The 24,209-nt window shown below is 37.9% G+C and overlaps 1 protein-coding gene across 4 annotated transcripts in view; it reads right to left on the reverse strand.

The window, feature by feature from the left end:
• Positions 1–5,015: 5,015 nt before the first annotated feature.
• Positions 5,016–24,209, reverse strand: part of LOC133529492 (equilibrative nucleoside transporter 1) — a 44,639-nt gene continuing 25,445 nt past the window's right edge. For all 4 annotated transcript variants that reach the window (XM_061867210.1, XM_061867209.1, XM_061867211.1 and 1 more), the window contains 8 exons: positions 21,897–22,009; positions 20,021–20,145; positions 18,266–18,411; positions 15,839–16,071; positions 13,889–14,081; positions 12,933–13,048; positions 10,420–10,622; positions 5,016–9,029 (listed from right to left, as the gene is read on the reverse strand). In XM_061867210.1, coding sequence (XP_061723194.1) covers positions 8,891–9,029; positions 10,420–10,622; positions 12,933–13,048; positions 13,889–14,081; positions 15,839–16,071; positions 18,266–18,411; positions 20,021–20,145; positions 21,897–22,009 — 1,268 coding nt within the window. In that variant the 3' untranslated portion in view covers positions 5,016–8,890. The remainder of the gene's footprint in view (positions 9,030–10,419; positions 10,623–12,932; positions 13,049–13,888; positions 14,082–15,838; positions 16,072–18,265; positions 18,412–20,020; positions 20,146–21,896; positions 22,010–24,209) is intronic.

Here is a 24,209-nt window from a genome sequence, read left to right on the forward strand (position 1 = left end):
AAAGGAATGAAATAATTTTTTCTACCGACATAGTAAAAGAAGTTTACAGCCTTATATTGCATGAACCGTAATAATATAGAGTTAAGATACAATTTTCAATAGCAAGTCGATTACATTTGAAGACAATTTAAAGAGTGAACATTAAATGGTCGTGCAAAGTTAGATTTACAAGTCCTAAAGCTAAGTTAATTTACGAATTCTTTACAGGGGGAAGTACAATTTGACCTATACTAAGTGGGCGAGATGATATTTGTACTCGTAAGGTGTGAGAAGCTTGCGTCTATCCATATGTAAAATTCAACCTTAACGTTTATAGGTAACCTTAACGATTTGAAGAATAATTAAGACACGCTTAAGATCTTGGAAAGATCTTTAAAAGCTCGATGACTAAACGGCATGTCAAAATTGACGTTTATTTCGATTCCACTCTGATCCCAGTAAGATCTATCTATGATATTTCTAATAACGTGAAAGTGGCATTGGTTGCCCGAATTGAGCTGCTTCTGAGAACTTATCTAAACCAGAACTGATCGTTATCGTATATAGGTACGGTCACGTCTGAAAATATTGATACGAAAAAAGTGCCAAAAAATATTTATACACGACTTTATTGCCCATATATTAAGGTAGTGTATACATATTTTTGGCACATTTTTCGTATCGATATTTTCAGACGTGACTGTACCTATCTCATTCTTCGAATCGCGACGATAGTTCGTTCGCATTAAGAATGCAGTAAAATCATCATTGTCCACCAACCTAGCCATGCCCATAACCAATCAAATCGTTCTTAATTAGAAATTACTTAGGTACCTCCAATCAGTGTTGGCCGAACGGTAATTAGAATTAATGAGAACAGAGTTGGATTTGTTTGTTTCGTTCCATTCTTAAAACGAAACGAATTCAGACTGCCAATTTTTCTTGTATGGTAGGCCGCTGATATGGTAGATGATAATTTGGCCGGGGTTTTTTTGAAGCCATTTTAGGATACGTTCGAATTTTACATTTGAGTAGTCGCAAGCTAAAGGGTGCAGGGAATGGTATCTACAGTGGAAGGTTAAAGCTATTATTTCACAGCCCTCGACTCTAAAGGAGTGAGTTTGTATAATGTATAAGGTACGTGAGTGTTAGCATTTACTTCTATGAGTGCGAAGCATGAGATTGAAGGATTTTATGGTAAAATAACAACTCTAAAAATGTATAGCACATAGACTTAGCGCTTTCGTGGTGCTTGCATGCTTCCAATGATATTATAATATAGGTTATACTTATACATAAGGAGTACAATCAATACTTCCATATTTATTTCATTGGGTACCTGCGAACTACGAATGAATCTGTTTCTGTTGATTAATTTTCGCATATCATTCGTCTTTGTTATATACCTTGTTAAACATGAGCTTGTCTCTTTCTCTTTCGGTGTGCGGGAGCTCGTTAGCACGTGCACATTTCACGCTTGCCTAGGCGTGACTAAAGGCAATTTGTACAATTCGTACAAGTTAAGCGCTTCAATTTTGGAACGCCTATAACCTATCCGAAGTTACAATATCATTGGTCGCTTCCCGTAAAAAGCCTAGCCTGCACGTTGCACCTAGCTCATAACCATGTCTATTTTAAACACGTAGTTTTGGGGCAATTAAAAACGCAAAAGTTTAGAGCCAACACCTGCACTGTGATCTGACTTCCTTAATACACACTTACATACATAAACAAAGATATGTAAATACAGTAGATGGCGCTGTACGCCGCCATACGTTCAGGTCAGAACTTACCGCATAATGTACGGGATCATACGACGCTATCTACTTTCGCGTCTTTGTATTATTTTTCCATGATATGTAGATACTTATATAAAGTATGGATGTAGAGGTATATAATATATGTATAGTCGTGATCACATTTGTAGAGTTGTTATAGAACGAAAATGAATCCACTTTGAAAATAATAATATATTATAAACGAGTTTATACTGCATACATATAAGATGAGATATGTAATTGGATGACAGATTTAAAAGTGTGAGAAGGAATATAGCACAGTAAGAAAACTATGTTAGCATTTACAGCATTTCCTTTCCGTATTAGGTACCTAAAGATCCTGAGAATAATTTCCACACGATTTTTTTTTTTCACAATTCCGTGATCTTTGGAATACGTAATACGGAAATGAAAATACTTACTTCGTAAGTTATACTTTGGTATGATTACTTATATTTTAGTTATGTATGCTAGTATATGGTAAATTCCAGATTAAATCCATCACCAAAAGTCCCTTTATTGTCATCAGTTATATTTTCATAATATTTCCATATTTAATACTCTATCAAGGATTTATTGATTGTATGTGTAAACTGTAAGAAAATATCGTCCCTTAGTTCGACAGCTGAAGATGGCGCTGTATGCCGTAAATGTTTTGTGGTACAGTCAGCATCAAAAGTAGCGGATCAAATAACGCTTCATAAGTATCTACCATTCTGTAACAGCTTGACAAAAAGTGATGTCTTTCATATAGAACAACAAAGACTGTAAAAGATATACTTTGGAACGCGAATTCTAGAAATTTATCTATATTTGGAAAAGTTATCCCGAATATCAGATACTTTTGGCGCGTTGTTTCATCCGCTACTTTTGATGCTGACTGTACCTATGGAAGGTGGAGATAGTGGATGGAACTGAATTGTCAAACGTCAAACATGCCATTCTGAACCAAAAGGGTACTTATTGTGGGTTGTCAATAAAGCGCAGGGCCGGATTTAGGGGAGGGCAACCGGGGTTACAGCCCCGGGGCCTCCACAAAAGAGGGGCCCACACAATAGAGACTTCGGAAAATTTACCATTTTATTTGGAAAATAATTTGGGGCCAGGGGGCCTCCACTCCTTTATTACCCGAGGCCTCCAGACCTCTAAATCCGGCATTGATAAAGCGCTCGAGTCGAGGACTACTTGACGGACAAACATGCATGGTCCAAACCAGAAACTGTAAAAACAAGTAGCAATTACAATCATTGTATTATGTGTATATGTAAAATCTTTGTATAGATGACACAGCTCAGGTAAGAAAGCACATCAAATATTTTTTGTAGCAATCTGTCAGACTTATATAAAGTATATTCTCATCTCTTTATTAATTTCATTTTTCTTTTCCTTTTGTAAGAATTCGATATGTTTTCTGAAAGAGCTATTTGTATGATTTGATATGACATAAGTATATATATTTTTTATCAAATTTCTATAAAGAAAAATAGCTACTGTAAGTAATTGCATGATTTCTATAGGTAGTAATCTAAATTGTACTTTTTTCTTATTTAATTCATGTTAATTATAAGATGTAATGTTTTGAAAAGAAGTGTCCCGCCGAGTTTCTTGCCGGTCCATGTTGGGATACCCTCCTCCAATTGAGGGGGGGGATTTAAATCTTCTGAAACGCAAGTCACTGTCGCACTAATATGGAAGTGATAGACGGACACAAAGCGTTTCGTTGTTGTAGCGCAAGCGATTGACACCTTGGCTAGGCACTCTGGTAGTTTTAGATTTAGAAATGATTATTCTTTTTTCGTACCTATAACAAGTTGAGCCGCCAACTGCAAGGTAGTCCAAAATGTTTCTTGAGGGTTTATTTTCTAGTATAATATAGTGCGATTATGTCGCATTCACTCATTCATTCATTCAATACTGTTTATTCGATTAGTAGGGTCTAGGAGATAACAGTGGCTCGAAAAAGCCGGGTACAGTGGCTCACTCCTAATTTCAACACGAGAGAGCCGATATTTGGGCTACTGCGCCACTGTGTCCGCCATGACCCTACTCTGTGTAGATTCGTGTGTCAACTCCCCTGGCAATGCCTACACAGCGCCATCAACATGATCTGTCAAAGCACGAATTGTCTTAGATCTTACATCATATATCGTTTAATCTTTGAACATTCGCCATCAAATATATTGGAGAGGCCAAGGTTCTCAAAAATATCTGAACAAGCATTTTAACGCCTTGACAATAAAGGCATGTTCAGATAATTAATTGTTAACGTCTGGGCCGCTCCGATATATATTATGGCGACTACTCCAGAGTTCAAAGTGATTTTATATAACGGATCCTATGTTCTGAATTCCTGATATTTATATAAATAACTTTTAATATTTAATACTCATATGGACTGATTGATACTATGCCTTAATATAAAGATATTGTATATTATGCCAAAGTATATCAAAAATCTACTATTTATGTGATGTTCTTCAACAAAAGGTATCTGACATGTAACACCAATTTTCAATTGTCAACAGGCGGGTCCGTGAGGCGTGAGGAAATTGCCTCGCGCGTATGATCGCTCTGTGTGGTGTGGACCCGCCTAACAATTATTTCGAATGTCAGTCAGTACGCCTCATGGGCAATGGCAAGCCGTACCTTTCCACACAACACATGATAACATAAATAGTCTATTTTCGGGCAATGTCAGGCTATGGGTATCAAGTGTAATTTTGATAAAATTTGGCATTGTTTTCTTTTATGCACGGCGAAACTAATAAAAACTTTAAATTACTATCTATAAAGGAATGGAAGATGGGTAAGGCACCAGGGTACAAACTTTAATGCTATCAAACTAAAACCATCTACTTGAAACTCTTACTACCAAGCAGAAGAAAGCCAGCCAATAGGCGGGTCCACACAGAGCGAGCATACGCGCGAGGCAATTTCGTCACGCACAAACCGGCAAGTGTATACGTGCCTCGGCCAAGGCGGGGCGCGTGTTTTCCCCGCCTAAGACCCCGACTTGTTGTGAGCGCGCCGCCTCGGCCGAGGCACGTCTACACTGGCTGGTTTGTGCGTGAGGAAATTGCCTGGCGCGTATGCTCGCTCTGTGTGGACCCGACTAATCATGACACGTTGTCGTTTGACCTCTACGAAGCATTTCCTCTACATACCGGGAAAACTATGCTATCAGCTACGACGTAGCGCTACAACCGTAGCTCAGCGGTGATTGTGTTAATGAAACATAGGGATAAATAAAAAAGAAAATAAATAAAAAACATTTACTATCACATAAAAAACTCACAACTTAAATGTCGAAACGCAAACGTTTAGGGAAATAAGATCGTTGCTAAAAATATTTGAGTAATAGAACACCCTGAACTGAAAATTGGTAAACCTTAAGTCATTGAATTAAGGGTTACGATTAGTCAGTTAATTGTGTCGATGACGATACAATAAGTTGACTGGAAATACAAAATATTAAAGGCATATCACCTATAAATTAATATTTGCAGTGATACAAGTAAAATTACTTTCACATTTCTAGTCAATAGGCGGGTACACAGAACGAGACGCCTCGCGAGGGAAACGTACGCGTGGCCGCGATGCCTCGGGCGGGGCAAGCAGTCTACACAGACTGTGCTTCACGCGGCAATTCCTCCCGAGGCGGCTAGTTCTGTGTGGATGCACCGAATATAAAATAAAATAAAAGATATTTGGTCTCAAACATACTGAACACAACAGTCAACGGGCACCCTTCCTCATCGGACTAAACCTTAATCTAATCCATATTAATTACTTAACATAACATTAGCTCAGTCTATAAAACATACCCAAAATATGTTACGAGGAATCATTCAGCCGGTGTTCAAAAAAGGAACTACAATTAAACTATTTCGATTTTATAATTGTAACCAAAACTATAATAAATTACAAATTGTGACTATTCTTGTACTTTAACAGTTTCTAGTTTAACTGGAGTCCCTTTATTTAAACTACACTTTAACTACTATAACTGTAGCCAAAGTGTAATCAGGCATTAAGCTATAGATATATATGACTTTTACGTGCCATTTTCTTGCCTGTTATTATATTAGTGTAATTAAATACAGTAAAGTTAAAATAAAATCAGTGTGCGTTTGGTTAGGTTGGGTAGGGTACAGATAAAGAGAAAAAAATCCAAATGTCATCTTTATGACTGTGTTACAATTAAGGTGTATTCGGGTATTTTCGGAAATTGGGTAATCCCGAAAATCATTCGGAATAAGTTCCGTTGTAATAGGTCCCTTTTCGGAATTATACGCCACTTTTTTCCATCCGGAACTACCCGAATCCTTATTATAACGATAATATTCTGTTTTTTTTTTTGTTAACTTGAAAAACTCACATTTTTGCCTTGTTTTTTTTTTTAAGGTTAACTCACTTCTCCTTTACAAAAATACAAGTACTGGTAAAAAGTACTTCCAAAATCAAAGAGACAAAGTGAACCTATGGTGAAAGTACCTCTATTCCATGCTTATATTTCTAGAAAAGGCGCACTTAACCCACGAAACCTTATTTAATATATCAACTAAACATCGTAATCAATATAATATGCAAATTTAAAACAACAAATTTTCAGGGAATAAAATATCGGAATTTTAACGAAAATCATGATAAAATATTTGTTTAGTCAAGCAAATTCAAAATGAAGTCGTAATTATAACATTTTATAACTTTCTTATTGCAACATAGCCTTTTCCTTCGAACAATACTTGCTTCAACTGCTTTGTACTAACTATAATATTTTTTTCTATCGACTTACAAACTTAACATTATGTATATCATATACAAGACAGGCGTATATAAACACTTGTCATTTTACTATCCATAGTCATATCATATAGAAGCACAAGCATGAATTTTAGTCAAAAGTAATAATAATGGGTCCAATAGGGAGTATTACTGCAATGTTCTGCCGCAGAGCACAGCACCAGCACTAGCACCTTTCATAAACCATAGAGTAACTTATACATACTGTGCCTTAAACTGTTTTTTGACAAGTTTTTACAGATAATAATATATGACATTGATGCATCAAGGCGGTTTGTTTACAAAGGGCCTACCGGGAAACGCGAATATCGAAATTTAGTTATCTGCCTCTTCATCGCTTGAATATGCAAGATGATAGAGAGGTTAGATAACGAAATTTCGATTTTCTTGTTTCGCGGTAGACCCTCAGAATGTGATGGATTGTGGTAGTGGCGCCACTTACGCAGAGTTTCGCGTAATATTCCCTATTAGGCTAATTAGAGCAACATGTAAAGTAAATTTTTCGACTCACGTGTGTATGTAATAACTCACTTGGTTAAGAACAACCGCCTGTGGCAGAAGCTTGCAGGTTCGAATCCTGATCGCGGCAAATGTCATCTCATACTAGTATTATTTTGTGAATATATCGCACTAATTTTATCAATTTCAATGGTTAGAAGTACTAAAATTAACTAAGTGTTGACTTCTACAGAAAATATAATTATACCCATTGTTATTCCTCTTGTGTAGTCTTAATATCGCCTGGCAAGACTTCGAGCCCATTTCTCACACGATTATATTTGTATATACATTGTATTATTTCCCATGCATTTTGCTTCTCAATATATATACAACTTATTTAACTTCGATTATGAATTAGGTTATCTGAAAATGTCATAATTTCGCTCTTATTTCCGTCTAATAATACAGTAAACAGCAAGAAAAGATTTCGAAATTTTGCTAGTTATAAAAAGTGTTTCCTTTTCTATTTTACCTAATTGTAACAGTAAAAAAAGTGATTCTAAACAATTTTGTCACAATTTATGATAAGACAAAGTACATATGGTGCTACTTTCCCGCACGCGTGCGGGAATGAGCTCTTTCCGTGCACATGTCGAAACTATAAAGAGCCATAGGAACTGTAAAACGTTGTACGATACACGTGCGAATAGGTAATTTGCAACTCGTGTCGATTTAAGACACTCCTTTCGGTCGTGTTTTAATTTATCACCACTTGTTGCGAATTTCCGATTTTCTACACTTGTATCGTAAATAACTATTATTTGACAGGTTCAAATTATTTAGCAAAACTGTTTTTGGGAGTAGCAATAAGTTTTAATATAGCACTTTAAAACCTTTTCTTGTTTGTCTTTTATATATTATTACACTATAGCTATAGTCCTATCTTAAATAGCATCTTTCAATGTCCTCCTTGCAACACAACTGGTTCAATCTCGATAACAATAGATATATTTTAAATTTATATAATGAGCACTGAATATACCCATACAAAGGTATGGGATTTATAACCAAAGTGTAAACATTACAATGTTTTTTCAGTGGATGTAATTGAAAAAAAAAATGTTTATTTCCAAACATAAATGATTTGGAAACGCAAATGGATAACTTTGCTTGTTAAACGCTTTTTGTAATTTATTAGTCTATGATACTAATTAAAAACGAATAATTACGCACCATACATAATATCAACAGTAAGTATTTACCTTTAAAAAGGTGACTTCTCATAATACTAAACATAGTTTAGTTGTTATCGTGATTCTCGATTCGTGATTGTTAGAAGTATGGACGCAAAGCACAAAGAATTTCGTACATTGACTGGCTATTTCCTATCACTATTGTGCGAGCGGAACAATAATATAATTGTGTATGATAGAGATGGGAAAGGTTCAATGTACGAAAGTTTTCGAATTTAGCGTCTTTACTTTGGCCACATTGAACACTAATTTATCGGTGTACACTTAAACTGCTAGCTTGACGAGTACAGTTCTAGCCTTGGAAATGAAATGCATTCTATATTTTCAAAGGCGACTTCTTGTAACCCCAACAAAATAATGCAGGATATCGTTTAGTTATCTTACATTCAGCTACAGCCCCTGCAAACAAACTTCTATGCAGAGGCGGTCAGTTATATCTGCAGCTGACTGTACATCGATTATTAGACTACTAGTGTGACGAGTACAGTTAGCTCGTGCTGCAGGCGAACAATCATTATATTGAATGTTAGCAACACCACACTGAACACTGTTTGCCACAGTCGCCTAATGGCCGTATCACTGGGTGAGAACCCTGAGGAGCATCGTCCACCCGCCGTGGAGGTAGGCGGCCCAGCGCTAGGCGGCCGCCCACAGCGCGGCGGCGACGAGCGGCGCGGGCGCGAAGAAGGCGAACACGAGCCCGCACGTGATGCCCGTCACCAGCGTGGCGCCGCCCAGCATGCCGGCCGTGGCGGCGTGCTCGGGTGCCACCGTACTGAAATAAAGCATATAAGCACTTACTTTTATTCTAGAGCATACCTAAGTCTCCATAAAATTGCGCCCAAAACAAAAGTGACAGCGCGAATTTCATATTTAACGTCATTGGGCGAGTCTACACAGAAAGAGCCGCCTCGCGAGGAAATTGCCGCGCGAAGCGGCTCGGTCGGTGGAGGCATGACTCACCCGAGGCGATGCAGCCGTAGGTAAGTTTACATAGACCGAGCTGCTTCGCGCGGCAATTTCCTTACGAGGCAGCTCGTTCTGTGTGCAGTTGTTAACCCGCCTATTCATTTGGACCAAGGAGTTCCAAGACACGCAATGCGGCCCCTTAATATGATGACATACGAATAAGACATGTCTGTCAGCACTTTTAATGAATGACGTTAATGATGTAACAGGCACTTATATAATAAAATTTTGCGATCGGTTTAACCTTAATAGACAATGTTGTGCAACCGACCCTACAGCTCCGTTTATTGTGGTCGATGAAACTGGCCATTGATCCTTTGAACGTCACGCCTATCGTATGCGTCACGTCATCGTGAATCCCGACGAAATACACGAAGTATTAAGTATATAAGAAGGAGGAAAATCTCTTATGGTAGAACAGTTGTTATGGAAGTTAGAGGCAAGGAACAGAATCTCCTTAGGCAGAACTGTGTAGAGGCAAGGAACAGAATCTCCTTAGGCAGAACTGTGTAGAGGCAAGGAACAGAATCTCCTTAGGCAGAACTGTGTAGAGGCAAGGAACAGAATCTCCTTAAGCAGAACTGTGTAGAGGCAAGGAACAGAATCTCCTTAGGCAGAACTGTTGCAAAAGTGTCCAGCTGTCAGCTATAAATAATAGTTCAAAATCTCTCCAGAGTAGCGCTAGAGTAGCTTCTAGGCGTTGACGGAAAGTGCGCTGTCTAAGATTAGATTTTTTTCTAAGTATTCTAGGTATTGTAGTGCCACCTATTTATGGTTTTTTGTCGGACACTTTTTGGTATATGGAGATTCTGCTCCTTGTCTCTACCTTCCATAATAGTTGTAAGTGTCCAGCTGTCAGCTGTAAATAATAGTTCGAAATCTCTCCGGTGGCGCTAGGGTGGCACAAGGACATGACATATAATAATATAGAGATGAAATGAGGAAGGGGCAACAAGTAACCGTGTATATAAAATACTAGGTTTATGACATTTCATTTCGGTGGATTGTGGCGCCACCTATTTAATGTTTTTTGATGGACACTTTTCATACATAGAGATTTTGCTCCTTCTTATACACTCCATTACACGAAGGTTGAGGATTGTAGCCGCGCGCGTCAGTTGACGTATTTGGCGGTCAATGTGTGGTCAATGGCGTTAATCACAAACGCATCAAGCACTGATAGATAATAGACTTACCCGCTAACATACATCATCCCCAAGGAGCTGCCATGTCCAGAACTCCACCCTAACAGCACTGCGCCGATCCAATACACGATGTCATTATTGATGAGCACCGGCAGCGTCCGCACCACGCCCTTGGGCTGGTAGTTGCAGAGAAGGAAGAATGGGATGAAGGCCAGGCGGGCGGTCGTGAAGATGGATAGCCAGCGTTTCGTGGGCTGAAACAAACTTAATTAAGTACCCACAATACAAACCTTCTTGGGCTTACTGTGGGACTTAGTCAATCTGTGCAAGAATGTCCTATAATATTTATATTTATTTATTTACTAGCGACCCGGGTGCGTCGCACGGATAGGTATAATACATATAAACTCTTGATCTCTATCCATTAAAAAAAAATTAAAGATCTAAGCATACATAGGGACAGACAGACATCGGAAAGCGACTTTGTACTATCTAGTTATATATATATATATTACTTCGTCATTCAGGAAACTTAGCAAACCTGTGTTAACTTTTATCTCTTTCTAACGCAAATGGGTCAAAACTACATATTTTCCTTGTTTCTGACCACTCTGTCCCGCTGGTAATGGTGGCTTCTATCAAATAAATAAATAAAGTCGAGTGCTATTGCATGACTTTATATTTTACCTGAGAAAAATTAAAAACTAAAAATCACCCATACAAACAGCTACCCTACATCACATTTTTTGGGGCCAAAAGCAAGACAATGAAAGAATTTTGACCCAAATCTCAAAATGAGAGATAGGGCAAACAATTACAGTCGACTCTCGTTAATTCAAACCTGCAATAATTCGAACCTCTCTATAATTGGAAGTTATCACGAGTTCCCTAGTACATTTCGAAAAAAATTACTACATTTTTAAGCACTTGGTAATTCGAACAAAAAAATTATCGCTACGTAATAAAACGGCGCGGTAATTCGAACTCATAGCCGTCAAACACTCGACAGTTCAAAGTTATCAGATTAATTTGCCACACACTTCCGCCTAATTTGTTTATTTAGTTTAGTTTCAGTTACTCTTTCGTTGGTTATGTATACAGGTTAAAAGTTAAACTTTTACTGATTGAGAGAGCTATATTTAAAACCAATAACGATTCTCAACAGCAAAAAAAAAACCTGTTTCATAAAAGATCAGGAAAATCAGCCTATAATTACGGAAAATGAAGAACCTGCACTAGCACCACTGGTTGAAGTGGTCGACATCAGCAGTTAACAAATAATAATTGATTATTACTCAATAATTCAAACTTTTATATTTTTTTCTCTCAAAATTTTCGGACCATTTGATAATTCAAATTCTCGATAATTCGTAATATTTTAAAAGTCCTTCGAGTTTCGAATTAACGAGAGCCGACTGTAGTTTATTTAGATATCGACATGTTAAAACTTCTTTGTACATGAGTCAATAGTGTCCAACTGTGTAGGATATTTATAAATTGACCGCGAAGCTAAAGACGACATAGATACCTTTCAACAATTCAATTTAATAAGAGCAAGAGGCACCCACGAGGGTGTCAGGACTATTGCGAATTCATGAAATCTAACATGTACTAGGTTATTGGATAAAAATGATAGAGTAAATAATAATCTAAAGTTTAAGTTGACAAAAAACACGAGATAAAGTCAGACCAAGTTAAGTTGGCAGCGATTACGATAACCCAGCCTGTGCAGTGTTATGTAAATGACATCATTTCATGGATGTTTGACGTTTATAATTACACTTGTACTGTCTGGGCTATCAAAATGGCTGCTATCTTGGTGTGATTCTAGTTCGAAAAACTCGCGCAGCTTTTCTCCACACAGGCGCATAGAGAAATAAGAAGTAATAGAGTGCTCACTCCATACATCAGTTTTGGTACCAAAATGCTTATTATATTCGCAGTCGACATCTAGCATCGAGTAGCGGAACTCTTAGTACTGCTGTAAGCGTAGGAGTTGAAAATAGAGTTCCGGTTACTCTGTTTATAATATTAGCGGAAAATCGTTGAACATTAGATTTTTTGTTTGCCGCGACATCTATTGTCGAGTAGCAGTACTGAGAGTTCCGCTACTCGAGTAGCATCGAGATGCTAGATATCAACTGCGAATATAATAAGCATTTTGGTACTAAAACTGATGTATGGAGTGAGCACTCTATTACTTTTTATTTCTCTAAAATTACGTACAAACTAAAATGAAAAAATCAATGACATTCCGAAGTAAAATAAATGTAGCTAAACTTAGGTGCACACAAATTTATAAAAAACATGCGTGATCAATAAGTAAAGCGTCTATTTGCCCACTTTAAAAACAGCAACAAAAATAAAACTACAATGAAACTGCATTGCGAAGTGGGCTAATTACTGTCCAAATACTACCAAATGATATCTAAGGAATGGTTACTAGTCACTATGCTTATGAGTGTGTTCGAAATATTTTACAGCCAAACTTTACTTATAAAACTTAACGAAATAGTTTACAGATCCAGGCATACAAAACATTCGAAAAGATAATGAATACTTACATATGGGAACAAACTGGCAGTGATGTTTCCAATCATGGCTGTAAGATTGAAGGTGAGGAAACAGGTGAGCCTCATGAAGTTGTCTCCGAGGAAACCTGGCGTGCTGGCCTTCACATCTGGAAGATGAACAGTTTTAAGTTAGTTATTTTGCAAAATTTTACCATCTTAATGACCTATAGATCTGTAGTTTGTATCCTATATATATCCATCTTAACGGTAGTAAAGATGAAATCTTAACATCAGCTTTAAGTTGAACATAAATGTAATGACTTGGTCGAAACGATCCTACCTAACATACCTTGATTGCAGCGCCCAACAGGGTTTCATGTGTCATTTGTGTACCTACCTATACTTTTAAGTACTTGAAATACCTGTAATGTACATGTGAAATGCAAACAAATAAATATATTGTGGATTTTGTTTAAAAAATGTAGCAAAACTTAGGTGCACACAGATTTATAGAAAACCTGCGTGTGTTTTAGCAAGCGTTTTTGTGCCCACTGTGTAAAATGTGTCAACGCCATGTTTTAGCGAATCCACTGCGTTGGGAGTGGGCATAAGAATAATTGGTTATCTGTCTGGAATTCAGACTAGGCCCTACTTCAGAGGCCCATATGTTAAAACTTCAGAGTTATAATCGTAATCATCAATGAGCTGAAACGCCCCAATAAGTTCTAAGCAGATATGCAGTCGCGTTCAGAGCATTTTTACGGGAATTAACTTCTAACTGTCGGTATTTAGACAAAGTTATTTATTGTCGTATTGTAGTCGAAGCAAGGATTAAGAGCTTACTCTGCTATAGTTTGACGAAGCATGTTGTGGATACTGTCTTTGAATGTAGCTGACTAAAAAGTCCAATGCATGAGCAGCAGCCGCGACCACATAGCCGGCAGAAATCAGGTCGCTGGTGTCTCAATTCTTTGACAAGATATAAGGTATGCTGTGAATTAACGTACCTGAATGAACACTGGGGAACACGGCCAGCGACACGAAGAACACCAGCCATATGTTATACAGCTGCACCCAGGATTGCCGGAAGATGGTTTTGTATGGTATCTTCTTCTTTGTGTCTTCTTGTCCGGTGGCGGCCAGCGCCGGATTCACGCGTAATGTACGCTGTTGCAGCGTGTCGTGGTAGCGGTAGAACCTCTGGAAAGCAATAAAAAAGTGGTATAACGTGAACATAACAAAGATTTCATACAAGTTACAAGCTAATGTTTATCAGCTTTCAAGATTCATTGATTGTATTAGATATGTAATCTTAGAAAAATATCGTGCCCTAGAGTTTGACAGCTAACGATGACAGTTTTCTGATACTTGTCAAACGTAATTTTTTTAACAACCCGAATTACCGCATAATGCACGGAATACAACGCTATTTACATTAGCTGTCAAATTGAAAGCACGAATTGCTCTGACAGTTTACACATCATGACAACTTTTAGAAAAAATGTAGCTACACTTAGGTGCACACAAATTTATAAAAAAAACATGCGTGCAATATATTAGTAGAGCGTCTATTTGCCCACTTTAAAAACAGCAACAAAAATAAAACTACAATGAAACTGCATTGCGAAGTGGGCTAAATTTAAACTACATAGTAAAATAATAAAATGAAAATTAATTTCAAAAATGAATTTCTACTAATAGGACAGTGACAGTGTACAGCTGACGGACTGAATGAATAAATCCAGTTTGATTGATATTTCAAAAAGAACTACCATACCACAGCTTAGAACAAAACACTCCCTCCCTATGTTCTACTAGACAGTACACTCATGTTATACGCTAGCGCGAGTAGGTATAAAAAATTATACCCAACACAAACATCCTAGCGATGAAGTAGTATACAATGACCGTTCTTTTACTGCCTCCAAAGCTCGAGTGGTTCCCATCAATACTACTACCGTACCACGCTTAGAAATAAACACTGCTATTAGGTAAAGGATCTAACTCACGTTTAAAGGCATCGCGAAGTAAGTATCGAAGCATATTAGGAGCACGAACATGCCAGCGATGAAGTAGTAGATGGCGGCCGTCCGCTTACTGCCCCCGTTGCTAGCGGAGGCCTACGCCACTAGCATTACTAAGGTCCTGCATACGTCCAAAGCTCCAGTGGCTCCCATCAATTCTACTACCGTACCACGCTTAGAACTAAACACTGCTATTAGGTAAAGGATCTAACTCACGTTTAAAGGCATCGCGAAGTAAGTATCGAAGCATATTAGGAGCACGAACATCCCAGCGATGAAGTATTAAATAGCGGTCGTCCGCTTACTGCCCCCGTTGCTAGCGGAGGCCTACGCCACTAGCATTACTAAGGTCCTGCATACGTCCAAAGCTCCAAAGCTCGAGTGGCTCCCATCAATTCTACTACCGTACCACGCTTAGAACTAAACACTGCTATTAGGTAAAGGATCTAACTCACGTTTAAAGGCATCGCGAAGTAAGTATCGAAGCATATTAGGAGCACGAACATCCCAGCGATGAAGTATTAAATAGCGGCCGTCCGCTTACTGCCCCCGTTGCTAGCGGAGGCCTACGCCACTAGCATTACTAAGGTCCTGCATACGTCCAAAGCTCCAAAGCTCGAGTGGCTCCCATCAATTCTACTACCGTACCACGCTTAGAACTAAACACTGCTATTAGGTAAAGGATCTAACTCACGTTTAAAGGCATCGCGAAGTAAGTATCGAAGCATATTAGGAGCACGAACATCCCAGCGATGAAGTATTAAATAGCGGCCGTCCGCTTACTGCCCCCGTTGCTAGCGGAGGCCTACGCCACTAGCATTACTAAGGTCCTGCATACGTCCAAAGCTCCAAAGCTCGAGTGGCTCCCATCAATTCTACTACCGTACCACGCTTAGAACTAAAGACTGCTATTAGGTAAAGGATCTAACTCACGTTTAAAGGCATCGCGAAGTAAGTATCGAAGCATATTAGGAGCACGAACATGCCCGCGATGAAGTAGTAGATGGCGGCCGTGCGCTTGCTGCCGCCGACGCTGGCGGAGGCCCACTCCACGAGCACGACGAGCGTGCCGCACACGTTGGAGCCGAGCACCACGGCGCCCGTGTACTGCGGCGGCAGGCGCGCCGCCACGCCGTACACGGAGTTTTGGAAGATCGCGTTGCAGCCTGAAATTAGGATAAAATCAATTAACAGGTAAACATTGAATAGTATTATGTTCGATACAGATGAAATTATAAAACAAAACGAAAACTGACACGTCCGTTGGGTCGTACACTTTTTTCTTATTATGAACCGCTTTTTCTAGCTCCGTCGCACGCATGTAATTATATTGCTGTAGGAGCGGGAAACCAATATAATCATGCGCGTGCAATAGATAGGAAATGGTGGGTAATTCTTCGTGCTCAACGTCCATACTTTAACGAGGGACTCTTATGTAATCATTTAATTGTTGAGTTATGTATGTACCTTTAAAATTCCAAAATAGCGAATATGCATAAAGATTACACAAAGTTTGCTCTAAATAAAATCCAGCATTTTAGCGTTAACACAAATTCAAAGCAATATCCAGAACAAGCAGGAGCGCTAGTGACCTAGCGGTAAGAGCGTGCGACTTGCAATCCGGAGGTCGCGGGTTCAAACCCTGGCTCGTACCAATGAGTTTTTCGGAACTTATGTACGAAATATCATTTGACATTTACCAGTCGCTTTTCGGCGAAGGAAAACATCGTGAGGAAACCGGACTAATCCAAATAAGGCCAAGTTGACCCTCTGGGTTGAAAGGTCGCAAGGCAGTCGCTTTTGTAAACACTAGTGCCTCCGCCGATTCTAGGGATTAGTTGCCAAGCGGACCTCAGGCTCCCATGAGCCGTGGCAAAATTCCGGAACAACGCGAGAAAGATGATGGTTCAGAATAGCAGAATAAACCGACATCAGCTTAAATTTATCTTTTGATTTAGGTAATTTTCATCAGAATATAAAGAGATTTATATCTGTCAACTCAAGGACATTGTAGTATCCCAAAATAAATATAATATTCATAGTACTCCATCAATAACAGTTATTGAGACAGTCAATTGAGATTGAGGCGCGGAGGTCCAAGACGTGATTGGATAATGGCCGTGTGAAGTGTTTTGTTAACTGGGATGACAGCTCGCTTGTCAAGCTCGCCATTTGTCATGTGTGACAGGAAGGAGTATGACATAAGTATGATCTGCAAATTAGAGATGTGAACTTAAATATTTTCTGACTGGGTTGTTGTTACCATTATTAAACAGCAGTCAAAAATACACAATCATAAAGATGTCGCATATTCGAATATGCTTAAAAATCTTAAAATAATAAATTATTATAACTGTTCCAAATTTAAGCTATCTATGTCAAACGGTCTTTGGGAACACATTTAACCGATTTGCAACACCAGTGTTCCCATAGGTGCGCTGGGAACAAAGTCTTGTATGGAACACTAAAAACTTAAAGAATACAATTTTGCTCCGAAACTTAGGGATACCAACCCGCCGCTCTGCCAATTTACTAGTTACCGAGTCGTCTCGTTGAAAGTTGAAAAAAAAAGAATTATAAATGTAGCAGAACTTAGGTGCACACAAATTTATGGAAGAAATCTGCGTGTGTTTTAGTAGAGCTTTAGTTTCCCCACTGTAAAATGTGGCGACGCCGTGTTTCAGCGAAGCCACTGCGTTGAAGTGGACACAGAACAGACAACCTATACGAGGTGTTTCTTCGACGTTTAGGCAAGCTCTGCTAAGTTAATATGTACATAGATCATGCTGAACAACTTTTACTCAGGCAAACCACCCCGAAATCACGATAATATAATTAACTGTCTTTTTTTTGGGTATTCTGGTCCAGCATCAGAATACCAAAAACACAAAAATGGGACCAGCCTTAAAGTTTGTGACACGTGACACACTACATATTCATTCACCTAAAATACGATTCCCACCGAACGGTCGGAGACGGCGCGCATTTCACATTTGTACGGCCGCGAGCCGGTCGGCTCCTCGCGGGCGCGACCGGCTCCGGCCGGACGCCAACGCTTCTGCCATAAATAATGTATGGGCTCATTGAAAATGCGATCGGGCGTGGCCCGACTCCAGCCGGTCAGTGGGAATTGTACATAATACTAATAGAGTACGACAATACAGTAGAGACAAAATATTGACCATCATAGTGGAAAACTAACCAACATTCATTGTACGAGTATACTCAATGGTCATACTAACACATGGTAACACGGTTAGTGTGATCAGCAACTTTGCTGTGCTCGGTACCTGTAACTTATTTGTCGAAACTTATGATAATGTTTTTATACATTATTTTTTAGTAGTAGGTTTTACTTACCGTTCAACAAGAAGATGGAAACGAGTGTCAGCCAGAAGAAAATCCCCGGCCACTGGCTGCTGTCCACCATGGCCATCACGATCGTGAACACGAATATTAGCACCTCCATGCTGAGAGACCACACGATACGCGTGGTCAGGTTTCCGCTGAAGACAGATAGTTAATGAAAATGAAAAAATGAAAATGAAAATATTTATTTCAGACTAGAGAGTAGAGAAATATTTATCCATATTTTTGTCTAAAAGACTATATTAGTAGGTAACAAATAAAAATAAAACTATAAAAATAAACATTAATGTTAGTAGAACATATAATGCTCATTGGATCGAACATGCATTAACATCCAGTGAGCTAATAAATTATGGAATCTAATAATACAAAACAGGTCCATTGCTTAGACACTGAAAGACAACATGTAAACCGAAATAAGAAACATATTTGAATTTTTGTAGATCTTCACAAATTATTTAATATTTTATTAATAAATTCCTAGGGAGGTAAAAATACGGTTGATTTGTAACGACTGCCACGTGGACGAAGTTGCTAAAAAACTGTTATTATTTGAATTCCATGCCATTAACCTGTTAACTAGCCAGGAATCGTGTGGCGTTTAAAGAACACCCTCATACATTACGATAAGAGTTAAAATTTAAATTGATTTGAACGAACAACAGCAGAAGGGTTAATAAATTACAATTATTTTAAACGTCTCAATCATTGCTTCATTGGATAGCCTCCATTTTACCTATGAACGTATTTGATTCGGACCATGACGTGCTTTCACTTTTTCTCAAACTTGTAATGAAATGTTGACATGACTTACTTCAAATTAGGTCTGGAAATACTACATATCAGGTGGGATAAGTGAAGATGATAATATGTAAAGGAATTTCATTCAGCCTAACACACCTAGGCCTGTAAAGCAACCTTCTTTTGTAAAAATAATCACATTTCCGTTCCCCTATTAGTAACCACAAAGTAATAATAAAAAACACAAAAAAGAAAAAAAAGAACAGAAAAATAAAATAAAAAAACGTGATGGCGTGCGTCGTAGCGCCAAAATAATTAAATTTTTGTTCCCCTTCAATACCCCATGCACTGAATAACCTATCACATTAGGACATGAAACAACCATCATCATCATCATCCTATTTTTTTATTATTATTTCATTGCAAGTTTGAGAAAAGCACTATACAAATCTCGGCGAGAAACGGGGTTGCCGGCCGCGTATCCCTAGCCGACCTCGATACGCTCGGCCGTCTATATTTACTTGGCCTGCAACCCTTCGTTTCCCGTCCTCTATAGTAATGTACTATTTCACCACGTGAATGTGTGTTGACCACGTGTTAACCACGTCACGCGACTAGTAACAGACTAGGTGCGTAGCCAAGATGTCAATCGTTTACGCTCCGTACCGAACGAAAAGCCTCTGTCGCACTAATATGGAAGAGTGGTAGAAAGAGAGATTACCGAATAGAGCAAACGATTGGCACCTGAACTACTGAGCGCTTTAGAAAGTATAGGGCACGTCCAGGTTTCCCCCGCATTCATCCTGGCTTGGAGCTAGTTCGGACAATCCGTCCGTCCGACGGCGTTTTTAAAAGCGTCTTGCGAAAACTAGTAAAATTATAAGGTATTCAGGGAACAAACAGTTAATTATTTTATTTTTTTTAATTTCTCATTCAGCATTGGGGCAACGAAGGAGAATATGACAGTCCTACTAAATGGAGTAAATAGACAGTCAGCTCACTTACCCTAACTTAACGAACACGTTGAACCAGCTGAACAAGAAGTTGGGTATCTGTGCGGCGAGCCCTGTGTAGTCCATGTACTTGGCCTCGTACCACGTATTAACCAACTTGTATGTGGTAAAGTAGTCCTAGAAAATGATAAAAGGAAATGTTAAAAGAGTTCCTAAAAGTGCAATCACACTGGGTCGTTCACCAAATGAAGCATTCGATGAAATTGTCTACCTTCTATCTTCAGAACACAAAGAAAAGTCCAGACTCCATTAGAATTAACTATATCAACTAGAAATTGACTCGAATTTTATTAATGTAGGTAGGCCAATATCAAAACGATTTGGCGCAATATCTGGTCAATCTGAACTTTTTTCGACTTTTGTGTTTTATCAAAGATACATATAACTCCGTATAAGATAAATAAAGTCTAAGAAAAAAACTGCCACGAAAAATCAAGAAAAAGGTATCCTCGAATAATGTATGTTTGATATTTAAGACATCAAGACATCAGTGAAAGAACGGGTTAAATAGCCATATGCCATTCTAAGAGTTTTAGTGCTGTGTCGAAAGATGGCAGTAAAATTATTTAACTACAAAATTTACTTTTCACGTCAGCAGCTGGAACAAGGGTAATTTGCTGCTTAAAAACAGTGAGCAAAACCGTATTTTGCTCACCGAGTGAGACAAAATAACATTCAAGTGACCTTTAGATTCGAATGTCATTTCAACGTGCGGGGCCTAAACAAGTTCGAAATATTTGGATTCTATTGTCTTTATCCCTTTCACGTCATTAGCAAAAAGAAAGAGACAAAAAAGTGCATACGTAATTCAACGGTATATTGACGGTTTATAATAGACCCCCGAAATAAGTCAGACCGCATCGTTCCAAAACACCCTACGAGTCTTCATTCGTAATAATTAATTAATGAAATAAAAGTTTTAAATTTAATAAAAACACCATATTTTACGTATTTTATTATACAATCAAAACAATGAACTTATACAAATTTACGCAATTGTTACGCAGTAAATAATTCTACTTAACTACTTTTAACGATCTTTACTATAGTTGACAAATAGTAGTATCCGCAATTCGGACCGGATCTTACGAAGTTTTTTTTTTACAAAAAAAAAATTGTCGATTGAAGTGTCAATTGATGTTCGTTAATTCATTATTTTCGTATTATTTTATTGAAATTTGTTTCGTTTTGTTTTATTGCGGTAATTAAAGTTAATTGTTAGAATACCTTCAGAAAATATGAGTCAAATAGTGATCCGTCCGTCTGGATTACATTTTTTCAGGTTGTATTTTTTGATGGCTGACTGACGTGAAAATTTTTGTGTACTACACGAGATCAAAGTTATTTACATCTCGTGCGCTTTTGAGTCCCTTACTACGCTCAAGATTCTAAATTCGATCGATAATAGAATCTTTCGCTTGCACGGGACTCAAAACAAGCACTCGAAGAAATATCAAACTTTGCTCTCTTGTTGTACAAATAACTATTGACAGTAGGCCTCTATACTAATTTCTCTTTGGTGATATTTAATCTTTATTCTTTTGCTTGATACAGAAACTCAGTAGGTATGTACTGTAAGTACCATTATTGGTGTAAATCTATTAGATGGCGCCAATTTTTGATAAGTATTTAACAAATTGAACACATATCAGTGAAAGAATAAGGATCAAAGTCATGGCGTTCAAAAAGTTTTAATTATGTGTCAAAGATGGCAGTAAATTTATATCGCTACAAAGTTTTCTTAGACAATACACCTCTATTCATCAAATTCTCTTTGCTAATATGGAAGAGTGATGGAGAGACAAAGCGTTTTATTATCGTAGCGCAAGCGATTGTCACCTTGGCTAGGCACCGAGGTGTTGAATTACCTTGGCCGTGATGAACATATTCCAAGCCGTCAGCGTGCCGAGCCCGTGTATCAAGAGGGTTATATAGATGAGGTGCCATCGGTCCTTTGGTGGAGTTAGGTCCATGGCTATACCTGGAGACAAAAATAAATGTTTAAATAATGTTCATTCGTCCCTTATTATCCGTTCATCATCACCAACATTTCGTATTATAAAAGTCGGTTAAAAATGTTGCTCATGACACCCACCCACATTAAAAAAAAAACCTATGATCGATTGAATCCACATTTAATAAAATTGCCTGAGCAGTTCTGACGCAACGGTGGAACACACGACACAAACATTTAAAGACTAAATCATGAATATCATGACGCTTCCTGTAATCAGGTAAAAACTAAGCCACCAAATACGTACTTACCTGATATTTTAACTACTACCCTCAATTTATTCATGGTCGTAAAAACTGACTATCCGTCATCATTTATTACGTGATTCAGCAAAAAAAAGCAGCAGTGGTTTGGCTAAAACGAAAAAAAAAAACAATTTCACTTTAGTTTTACTTTCAATCGTACCGTGATTAGTAAGTCGACTTATTATAAACAATTTTAGTTTTATGAGACTCCAATGGCATGCAGGCCGGAGTCTCCACGACTGCACTTTGAGATATGACCCATTGCATAAATATTTTTATTAATTACCCTGCCTGCCTTTCCATACTAACCCTGTGTAACTCTCAATCCGTTCTTCAATCTTAAATGGGTTTGGTAAAATATCCTTTCGTCTCACTCAACTTTTTTAAATTATGCATGACAACGACGCGACCTAGTTCGTGTTTTAGGCCGTATTTTGTAATAAGGTGCACAACGACTTACTGAAAAAACTTGCGTGTGTCAACAAACTACGGCAAACCTAAAAGGATTATGATTGCTCAGTCTTTAAATATTTTTGTATGAATACTACACGTGTTCCATAGTAGTGTCGACGCTACGGTGGGAATGTTTAACCACCGACGCAAAAATAGGGGTCTTATAAATAAGTTTGACGCCAATGTCTGTCTGTCTGTGGCATCGTAGCTCACTAACGGATGGACCGATTTCGATTTGTTTTTTTACGTGAAAGCGAGTTTCCTTGCGGTGATTCTTACAAGGAAAGGTACCCAACTGTCCGGTTCAGATTTGATTTATATTTATATATGTAATAGAGTAGTTTAAAATAACGGACACGTATTTTTTTTTAGCTGCCCAAATTCAACCTGTTGGGAGAAATTGTCCTCCAAAGTACTAAAAAGTTACTAAATCTTCTAACTCCTATAGAAAGTGATGCTCAAGCAACTTGCTAGTTAATGGCTGGTTTGAATATATTTTTGAGAACAGGAAAAAATAATGTACACGTGTTTTGTTATATCTGCTTAAACTCAAGTTTTCCTATTCCCGCACTGAAAACGCCGATGTATGATCACGATATACGACATTAATTTTTTTTTAATCGCAATAGAAATTGATACTTGCCTCTGTAAGAAATAAAATATGGCTTTAAATTCGAGAATCGAAACTTCTTCAAACTACGCTTACGTTTGCTTTGCTTGATGCTTTTAAAAAAACCTTTAAGATTCTGATTGTTGGCATTAATTTTTGTATTTTAAGTATTGCTCATTTGCGAAAATTGTAAACATCTAAAACTAAGGTTTGCTTCTATTTGTAAACAAATCATTCTAAGCCTGCTAATGATAATCCGTTTATGATGGATAATCCGTTTATTTGTTTGCCACAATACACACAGGAAATACAAACAGATAATACAAAATTATACGAGAGAAATACACATTTATACAAAATAGAAGTAGAAAGAAAAGAAAAAAAAATACATTTATATAATACTGTTCCATACATATAGGAAATGTTGTGTGCGTCGCAGCAAAACAAAAGGGTTCTGGCTCAGTATTACGCTTCACCCTATGGGAGAGGCACTGATATTCTGCCAGGACCAGATCACGTCAACCAAGATACAGTGTAAAATATGCAATATTCAAAGTTAGTACTTGCCTAAATACCTTGTTTATAAAACTAGTGACATAATTATCATTGAAAGTGAGTACTTGCAAAGTTATGATATTGAAGTGTCAGTGTGATTAGCATGCTTAAGTAATACGTAGTGTCAAGTGTAATTATAAGAAGAAAATCATTTTATATACATTATGAATTACTAAGACCAAATAAAATAATAGTATTAGTGAAGACTAAATTCGGTAATCAGCAACCAGGTAACCATGAGGGACTCCCAAAGTTTGCTTCTCCAAAAGGTATTTTTTTAAATGAAATTTGAAAGATTGCTTGG

Source organism: Cydia pomonella, chromosome 21 (genome assembly GCF_033807575.1).
Source record: "Cydia pomonella isolate Wapato2018A chromosome 21, ilCydPomo1, whole genome shotgun sequence".
Classification (NCBI taxonomy): Eukaryota; Metazoa; Arthropoda; class Insecta; order Lepidoptera; family Tortricidae; genus Cydia; species Cydia pomonella.